At 41.1% G+C, this 10,372-nt stretch overlaps 1 protein-coding gene across 1 annotated transcript in view; it reads right to left on the reverse strand.

Annotated features, from left to right (window-relative positions):
• ush2a (Usher syndrome 2A (autosomal recessive, mild)) overlaps positions 1 to 9,763 on the reverse strand; it is a 156,242-nt gene extending 146,479 nt beyond the window's left edge. The window contains exons 1-4 of the mRNA XM_088413582.1: positions 9,257 to 9,763; positions 8,244 to 8,458; positions 7,950 to 8,180; positions 6,587 to 6,755 (exon numbers count right to left, since the gene is read on the reverse strand). Coding sequence (XP_088269708.1) covers positions 6,587 to 6,755; positions 7,950 to 8,180; positions 8,244 to 8,458; positions 9,257 to 9,763 — 1,122 coding nt within the window. The remainder of the gene's footprint in view (positions 1 to 6,586; positions 6,756 to 7,949; positions 8,181 to 8,243; positions 8,459 to 9,256) is intronic.
• Positions 9,764 to 10,372: the final 609 nt, after the last annotated feature.

A 10,372-nucleotide genomic window follows, 5' to 3' on the forward strand; every position in this document is an offset into this window, starting at 1 on the left:
AATGAGCTTTCTGTTTGACCAAAAATCTCTGCGCTCTTGCCTCTGTCCTCTCTCGATCTGCAGCATGAATATGGAAAACGGCAGAGCCGACAGCATCGTCAAAGCAGCGACAGCTCCCTTTCACATCAAACCCATGTGGAGGGGGGGGGCAAAAAAAGAAAGACACCTCCATAAAAAAAAACTTTAATGTGTGCTCCCGCACTCTTTCCCTTTGCCCAATCTCCAAATCCGTTTTTTGGGAAACACTCTGTGTGGATACTGATAATCGTGATTCTTAAAACCCCCTCCTTCTCTCCTTCCCTCCTACTTTTTCTATCTTTCATTTGCTCTGGCCTTTCTTGTTTTTTTTCCATTGTGGCCATTTCGCTTATCTTTTTGTTTTGCCCTTCCCTTAGCACCTTTAAGAAAAAAAAAATAAGATTCATAGCGTGTTATCTCTGTCCACAACTTTTTCCAGTAATCACTGCCTCTTGTTTTCTGCCATGTTGCTCATTTGTTGTCAGCTCTTTAGGCAAGTTGAAAAGGTGTGAGGAGGGAAATGAGTCCAAGTTAAAAAAAAAAAAAAAAAGCGCCTTTAGGGGATGAAGGCAGTCCCAGACAAGTGTCTGCCTCTCAGAGGATGGTTAAGACTCGCAGACAGACACTTTCATGATGGCTGATTGAAGACTGGCAAGCACATGAGAGCTCAGGAGAGAATGGGAGTAAGAGAAAGAAGGAGAGGCGGGAGGAGAAGAAAAGTCAGAGAGGGAACCAGAAGAAGGGCCCACTTTAAGAATCTTTAAGCCCGAGCAGTGTGGCTCTTGGGGAGATGTGAGGCAGTTGTCAGAGCTGATGTAAATGAATAGTGAAGCGCTTCATCCTCCTTAGCCGCCACGTGCCCTTCCGAAACACAGCAGAGTCCTCTTTGTTAGCTCTCATAAACACTTATGGTACTTTTTCTTTTCCTCAAGTCATCTGTTTTATTCCACTTCCTTCTTTTACCTTCTACTACGATAATAATTTTAGAACTCTGAGAATGAGGTAAGTTTTTTTTTTTTGTTGCTTTACTTTCTTGAGTGGCGATGGTTTGAGGATATTTAATCTAGTAACAATAAAATGCTACTTCGAAGGTACATGGTCTTTCCCTTATTTTTACTTGATCTTCCATTGTAAAAACAACATTAATATTACGTGAACCTTTGCTGTTTCACAATTTATCGATTCACATTTTTTTCTGTTGAACCTAACTAATAAATATTGGCTGAAAAAATGCACCTATACTCATACGGATCTGCAAATTTGTGGTTTTCTGTAACGTCCAAAGATGCTACCCAACCAGCCAGGTGCAGCTAAGGTAGCAGGTATGCAAGGAGTAGCTAGCCGACAGCTGATAGCCAGCAGGCTAATCCTTCCTGCCCATCGTCTCTCCGGTGGACTTCATAGGTAGAACTGCCATTTGGAATATCTCTAGATATTCTGGTGTTAAAAGCAAACATTTGTTGTATTGGCCCTATAAGTCAGATGTGGCTCCTTATTAGGCTTAAAGAATGGTGAAAGCAGGGTGCTGAATCTCTCAGAATGATGCAGATGAAGCTATGTACAGTACAGTATATGGGTCTGGTTCCCGCACCATGTGTCTCTTGTCTGGGCGTTCCTTTCTGTCTAATCAGTGCGTAAGGTTTGCTGCATGTCTTTCAGTTGTTGTCCTTGTCAGCAAGTAAGTCTCCATGAGTTGCATTACCAAATTTCTTATTCATATCTTTAGAAGTAAGTTTATTTCTGGGTTGTTGTCACTACTTTGTATAAAGTTTTTGACTTTGTTTTTCATGGCCTTATTAAATTGTTATTTTTGAGCACAATGTTTCCCAGCATTTGGGTTCACAACCTCCACATCCATGCTTGAACCTCACAGTTTTATCTGTTAACATTAAGAGTTTTACACGCCACGAAACAATGTTAATGAAACGATTTATGATTCAAGGTAATATGCTTATAACTCAACAAGAAAACAGTAAGCTACAGGTATGCTCCATTTATTCATATTTAACATAATTTCAATGTGAAGGCTTGGCTTTAGTTTAGCCTTGGCAATTTTTTTTAAGCATAACTGCTGTGAACTTTAGAACAAGACATTTACTCTATGGGAAAAGACACTTTGGATTTTCTGCCAATGTTTGTCACACATAGAAATGTTTCAAGAGAAAACTACAACATGCTTGCTACATAACTGATTATTTCAGCTTTAACAGGAAAAAATGCATTGTTCTAAAACTATTTATTTATTCTTTTTTTTTTTAAAACACAAGAAAAAGACAAACATACCCACCAGCAAGCACCTAAGCCTCTTGAAAAGCGAGCGAAGGCAAACCGTGAGAAGAAAGCTTTTAGTGATTTGTAGAGGAGCATTTTGACTCAAGCTCTTCTCCATTTTCACACTCCTGCCAAGCTGTGGCTGAGTACACAGTATGGACCACAGTGTTTCCTCTGAGCTCACTTGATAGCGGTGAGCTACAAATATAAGAGGCAGAGGAGAACCCTACATACAAATCAGGAGAGCATTTCTTCGAGTCACCACACAAAACGCCAACAGATTTGATCTCCAAAGAAAATGAAACTGGGAAAATGAACTGTAAAATTTGAGAAATCAATTTAATGGTGAACCCATCTTTGGGGTATGAGCGCGTATGGAATAGACATAATCAAAGTGATGAGTCGTGTCCCTTGACATGACACATTTCTTTTTATGTTTCATGTTGTTTCTTCTCTCAAACATCAAATCTTCCCTTCCAAACATCCTATTCCGCAAACTCTCTTCACTTTCTCGCCATCCCTTGAGGCTGCACTACCTAGTGACTGAATGAGTGACAAGCCACTCACTGATAAGACAAATACTAACACAGCCAGGGAAGTTGTCAATAAGGAGCAAACGAGTGAGATAAAAGAGGGGATGGGGTGCGAGTGAATCAGGGATGTTGGAATGAAAGGTCTAATAAAAGAAAGATTTAACTGTTGACAAAGTAAAGCGGAACAAGTAGCACATACAGAGGCCATTTTGGAGAGCATTCAAGAAAAGGAATACCTGTTGATCATTGATACTACTTGGTCTGCATGAACACATCAAAAGGGATCGTGACTGCTGTATGTATAACTGAAACGCACAACGTGTTTTTTACATTGCAAAAGTCACAAATTCACATGTTCTTTTAAATCATTCACTGCCACTTTTTGGCAAAGATGCATGTATACTGTGCTGACAGCGAAAGAGTCAACATGTCTACATTTGATCACAAATTCAGTGTGTTATTCAAACTTTGAGTTCTTCACTATATAAACGTGAATTTAAGGCCATGCGTTCAATAAATTGTCGCAATGTAGTTATTTAAAAAAAAAAAAAACAACCTTCAGCGACATAAGGGGGCTTTATCAAATAATACTTTTTATCAATTACATCTCATTTTCGCAACTACATTCCATGTCATGTTAACTGCGGTGCGCCGTGTGTCCTAGAAATTACCTGACAGTCCTTTTAGTGTAACTTTTATAATACAGAATCAGATTTTCTTAATGCAGTTACAATGGAACTAATCATAATCAAGTTAACATCATTTGAGGAATCTTGGGTCATAATTAAAAGTCCAATGTAACTCTATTACATCGTCTCCACTTTGGAATTTCCAGGCACCCTTCCTGCTGATATTTCCTCATCTTTATTATTGCTCTTCCTCTTCTTGTTTTTCCACTCTCCTTTTCTCTTAAGTCTCCACTCCCTCTCTACTATGAACCGTTAGCAGCTCTGATGTACAGCCAATATTCACTCTATTGTATTAGGATGTGTGCAGTGTGCAAAGAAAGAGATAGGAAGCGGAGGTGAGAGTAAAAGGAATAAAAAGAGAAAAAGAAAGAGAGAGGGGGAGACACATTTGTTCTACTCATCTCAGTGCTAAAAGATACAATTACCTCTCACAGCATATTATCCATGTTTTATACCAGCCCAGGGCCCCGTGCCTTTGCCTCGTCGTGCTCGCCTCGTGTAAGGCCCATATTTTAACACTAGCTATGACAGTTTATTTAAGAAAAGAAAATTGTCCCCAGGAGGATGGAGAGGGGGAGAGAGAGGAACAGGGTGTGAGTATAAAGAAAATGAGAGAGAGAGAGGGGGAAGGACATGGAAGGTGGAGGCAAAGAGACAATGAAAGGGTGGTCAGGGGGGTTAAAGAGATAGATGAGCCTGGAAAAGAGAAAAGGAAAGAAGCAGAGAGGGAAAAAAAGAGAGCGAGGGCATATATAAGGTGACATGCCAACCTTTTAATAAAGACCATTAGTCTCGAAGACTTTTTCTTTCAATGCAGGAAGCAATGAGGGGGGTGCTCTAAAAATATAATTAAAAATGCAAAAAGCTCTTTGTGGTGGCACAGATTGCACTCGGGTCAATGGTGCCCACTTACGCAGACCTATATCTTATAGCAGTGGTGGAAGTGGGCTGGCATGCAACGGTATGACATACCAGCACTTCTCGAGTTTTACTTCTGGTGTACCAGGACTTTTTGTGATGTACTGGAACTTCACATGAGCACACATAGTACATTTTCTTCTTGGATTTCGCTCTTGGAATTCGGGTAAAAAAAAAAAAAAAGAGAAATCATAACATCAGCATGTCGTTCATAAACTGGAAGGATTAAAAAAAATGCATAACTTGACAAGATTACAATAGACACCATGCAATAAAAATCTTCACATGCTCTCAAATGCTATTTACCAATGGGAAAAATGGCTTCGAACCAGTTCTCCATTTGTTTCTCCAAAAAACAAACTCTTGCACAGTAGGAAGCTACGGTACTATAAAATCTATGGTACTAAAGAAGCATTTAATAACTCAAATGAATGTGCATGTGCTGCTACTTTTCCAAAATCTTGCTACCATGTTGGAATGAGCCAAAGATTAGAGTCTTTGAAGTGAACTATTACTGCAGACCCCCCCCCCTCTCTCCGAGTCCCCTCCCGGCTACCTTTTCCTCCGCTACTCCGTACATTGTTATCATAATCAGATGAGACAACTACCTTGGGAACAGCAGCCTCCCTACAGCACCTTGCTCCTGGCCCTGTGTACACACACATGTGATTGTGTGTGTGGAAGTGTGCGAATTGCTCCCGGCACTTGGAAACCCGTATTCCTTTAGACTGTCTTTTTTGGTGTTTTGATCTCTTCAAACCGACAGATGACTGGGGTGTGTGCGTGTATGGGAATGTTTCTAAATGACCCATCTCCTTCACAGGGAAATATCTGTATGGTGGCTGACACGTAGCTACAAATGATCACTGAACTGCAAGTTGCTGTGCGAGCGTGTGTTTGCGCGGATGTGTGTGCACGGGCATGAGAACGGCGGTATGCGAATGGTGTTTGAATGTCAAGGATGATTATGTTACGACTCGGAATGGTCAAAGCCGATCACATCACCGTGCCATTAAACAAAAGGCAGACTGATTCACAGGAATACACACGCACCATTTCAAACACCTCCAAGACATAGCACACTCGCAACAAATTTGCTACAAGGGTTACACTATCTCAAGCCCAGATATATGTTCACAACGCATGCACAGACACTGTAGATACACAAGAACCTGACGGCCTGCAGGTAAAACAATACAATTTGCGTAAAAATAAAATAGCTAAACCGTGATATCACATCTTATCATCCCGTTCAAAGGGCCGACGTAACTTTTGAATTTTGTTACTCGGTTTCTTATCGAATCACATTTAAAAACCGTACAGTATGAAAAGCGCCGGTGAAAGTATCGAAACATGTTTTCTCCCACACCAGCTTTGTTCTTATTCAGACATGCTGAAAGAGGGAGATTGTCCATTCCGTAAGACGATACTCTTCAACCAAGCACAAATACGCCGTGAGAGTCATTTACAGCTTCCAAATGCGACGCCCCTTTCACGGGCTGCCATCTGAGAAGGTTTTGAGCTAAAGAAAGACTGTTTTTGTTCTTGGAAGATGATGCCTTTGATATTTCTAGTTGTTGCATCCACTTGACCAAATTTGAAAAACATCCCAATCATTAGTTTTAACAAACTGCTGATGTATGTTGCTTGTAGAAATGCATAGCAAATCAGTTTGATGACATTATATGAGACTATTCCTAGCACCACTGCTGGTCGTAGCAATAAGTGCCCTCTTAAAGCAATCAAATCAGCACAATCAAAATAATCGGCTGTTCTGTTGGCACGTCAAAATCCATGTATGGATGGTTATGTGCTGCAATTGGATTTTGGAAGTGCACTTTTCATAATTTTGGAATCTTATAGTAGACAGTGTGTACTACTATAGTACTGAAAATATTGGTGTTTATATTAAATAGTACATAATATTTATTATTATTATTTGGCTGTGACAGCGGCCAAGGAGGAAAAAATGATGGTGTGGAAATTCACTTTCATTAACCCACAGAAATTGGCTGGTTTCGCATGAGCCCATGCCTTGGTCTGTACTGTACATGTACATCAACTGATACTGCAGTCGCTGATAAGTATAGCTAGTGACCTAAAACACAATATTATCTTGCCTTTTCAGAGTTTCAGAGTGTACGTGTGTTCTGTTACCTGTAAAACAACGTGCGTCCACCTGTCCATCACAATTCGTCCCTCAGTTCTGAAGCTGACCGTCAGAGGAGTTGAACGTCTGGACTGAGCATACTGCAAACTGAGAGCCTGATCGGACACTGTCACTGAAAAGACTAAATGGCCCCTTGAGTTTTTCTCCAGCAGCATCCTGAGAAAGAAAAACACAAATGCAAATAATGACATGAGTTGAAAATTTCTTCTGCAGTAAAAACACGAATCCACAAAGTGGTTCATCAGCATGGCGTTGAATCTAAAAACTTGAGTTGAGTAGCACTAGATGCAGTCTCTCATTTTGACATTTATACATGTAATATTCATATTTTACACGACTGCTAGGTTTCTGGTGCTACACGGGTTGCGGACTCGCACAGGCGAATACCCTCCACGTGTCATATTAACCACCATCAGTGACATTTTATGGGAAATCTTGGCTTTTATGAACCTAGAGACGCCCTCCATATAAATCAGCGATGGGTGAATGAGACAAGAGCATCTGTGTGAAACGTCTGCACATGTAGGTCTAGATAAGATGCATAGAAAATAAAGTCCAAAACACTTTGTGAAAAAAGATGTTGGCTGCCTTTCTTTTTAAATTGCGCACAAACGTTCCAGTTTATTCAATTTGGCACTGTAAAACCACAGACAGTAGATGATATTGTTATACTGGTCATATTGTCAGTCAAATTTATAAAGTAAAAGAAAACTGAGCATTGTAGAAACTCTGATTAGTAAAAACAGGTGGTTGCTTCTGTCAATCCAGATGAATGGAATGACTTGAAATCGCAGCAATGGAGAGACAGAAAGGGCATGGACGGGGTGAGGATAGAGACCTCTTTTCATCTGGATTCTTTGATGGCGACTGCGGCTGTGTCGGCTACAAAAGACGGTCGGCTGACAACAACATTAGATAGAGAGAGAAAGCCAGGTACAGGTGTCATGCTTAGGCCAAGACAACAGGACTTGCCTGTCATGCGAACGTCCACGGAGACAAGTAAACAAACAAAGGTTCCACGCAAATCATGAATAATGTTATTTTAACATGATCGACAGTTGAACTGACAAATGCCATTGAACAGAAACTTGTATGTTAATTCGTAATTCTCTCTCTCTCTCTCTCTCTCTCTCTCTCTCTCTCTCTCGCTCTCGCTCTCTCTCTGCATACGTGTGTGAATCTTGTGTACATCTGTGTGATTGAAAGCAGATTCCAACTGACTTGACTTAAGGGTCAAAGACTCGGGACTTGACGTAGGCCCATCTCTCACATACCTTGTGAGGAAAGATCATATGGCCACCATCCACTTTTATGTTTCCAACAAATAGAAACAGAAAACATCGGACTCACATTTCCCCAAGAGAGCTTGGTTTAATCCATAATGCCAGGGTGAGAGATCCCGAGACTCCCAGCTTCTGAGATGGTGGAAACAGCGAACATTCCTGCTGGTCTTGAGGAAAAATAACACTAGCGGGTAGCGCTAAATCCCCACTTGACATAGAGGTGGTCAAACTGTCCAACTGTGAAGTCTGATGGAGGACAGGTTGAGTATCTTTAGAGTCTTCAGTGATGCATGTACTCCTGGTCAAAGAGAAAAAGGGTCCAGGTTTGGTTTTGTTCAGTGGTCAATGGACACTTGGTTACCTGTATGCAGGCAGTAGCAGTGGAGCATAAGGTGGCGTGGAGGATCTATAAGGACACTCCTGGTCACAGGAGGTCTGATGGCACATCGAAAGCTCAGCCTGTGAGGAAGCCGTCTGGCAGTAGACGTTCCGATCCGGAACCCCACAAGTAGAACGTGCAGGAGAGGTGGACACGGGTTTGAAGGCAGCAATGTTCTCCATCGGTGGGAAATGTCCCTGTAATAACGTTAGAGGATTGAACAAGTGTGACCATTCTCATTTCGGCTGGACCTCATGTACTTATTCTTATCAGCAGTAACCCGACACACTCGAATACAATAATGACAATCTCATCGAGCGCCACACAATTTAACGGACTGTGCGTTAACTAATGTACAGTATGTGGAATTTATCCAGGAATGGTGTGCATTAAAAAAAAATCACACCAAAGCGACTGCTCACATACAAGGAAAATGTGTTGGATGGTAATTAACAAAAAATATGCAGAATTTCTATCAAACACTGCTAAAAAATAGAAATATAAAAACATGGCATATGGGAAAAACACGATAATTATTTGAACATCAACAAAGCATCCACAAAAGACTTTCTTCTAACATTTGAGTCTACGGGAAAGATAAAAATATCCCGATTGAAACGTCCATATAGTTCTACAGGACCTAATCAAATCATATAACAAGGCGTCCATCTTCCTTGTAGTGGTTGGTATGCTGTTTTGTGGGAAAGGGCATTTTAATACTTTTCAAAATTTGATACAGTAAATGTAAAAACAAAAAGGAGAAAAAAAAACATACATTCTGTCCACATTTGTTATTATTTCTTGCATAAAAGAATGTAGATCATGACAATTCTTTGCACATCTACATATTGAAGCAGGCATTACTGTATTGTCAAATACAGGAAAAAAAATGGAAAAGAAAATCTATTCCAGATCAAATCATAGTTTAGAATTAAATTGTAATGGACAAAAATGGCCAGCCCCCCAAAAAACATGGTGTGACATTTTCTTCTTACCTGTGATGAGGCTGATTTTGGACAGAAACCAATCAGGAGAACACATATGCAGAAGAAGGTGGGTTGCCATCTCATCATTTGTTTATGGCCACTTTCAACAGGTTCTTCTGAAGTGTTTCTCCCAGGATGTTCATGGTTCAGTCTGCTTTTGTTTTTTTCCTGTTGGATTTGATCTTTTCTTGCAACTCCAATTAATGCATTCCTAGCAGCTTCTTCCTCAGCTTTTCCAACTCCCCGCTTGCAGTCAATCCATAAGTGATCTCGTCTTTCCATGCTCTTACCAGTTGTCATGCACCATGTTCGCTTCTTGTGCACTGTTCCACTCTTTGCTTCTCTGTTGTGGTTGGGTTCTCCTGTGAGCCGAAAAGATAATCGAACCTGGGCTTCCACAACAGGAGATGAGAGCATTTGGAACATTCCTGAGGCCAGTGGGATGTTCCAGAAGTTGGCGATGCCTTGGAAACCTCCCAACAGCACTTGAATAAGTGATGACCGGCATGCTGTCATGGTGGCAGAGTTACAGAGACTTTTTTTTTTTTTTTACAAGCACAGTGCCCCCAAGGGTGAAGGTGCAAAGCTTAGGTCTCGGTTACACCGCCTCTGTCTGCCGCACACACCAACCACAACCAAAGCCTTCGCATGATAGCTAGGATTTCACAACCTGTGGAGGGAGAGAGAGCGGCAGAGATGTGGTCAAACCAAAATCCAAAATGAGACAAATCTGAGGCAAGTGAAATGCCATGCAGGCTATTCCCTGGCCAAAGCCGACACTATCATGTACAGCTTGATGGAGGTACGGCTCAACTGATACTGCTACATCACTTTCCCCCCCTTTTCTTCATTCCCCATTGAATTAAACATGCCCTGTTTCCACCTGGCATCTGGCCTCCAGGTTCTCATACAACCCAACAGCTTTTTTTCACATTGGTTTGCTGGAAATTGAGGCTTATGTCAAAATCTCTCTTCATTGCAATGCTTATCAGCTTCAATTTCACATTTTGACACACATGTACACACACACAAACACACAAAGGGAGGCCGGTGGAGCAGTCGGGCTCAAGTGTTGAATTACTTAGACCTGCTCACAATAATGTGCCTTAGAGAGGATGGACACAG

Source organism: Hippichthys cyanospilos, chromosome 4 (genome assembly GCF_059441005.1).
Source record: "Hippichthys cyanospilos isolate Australia breed blue-spotted pipefish chromosome 4, RoL_Hcya_1.0, whole genome shotgun sequence".
Classification (NCBI taxonomy): Eukaryota; Metazoa; Chordata; class Actinopteri; order Syngnathiformes; family Syngnathidae; genus Hippichthys; species Hippichthys cyanospilos.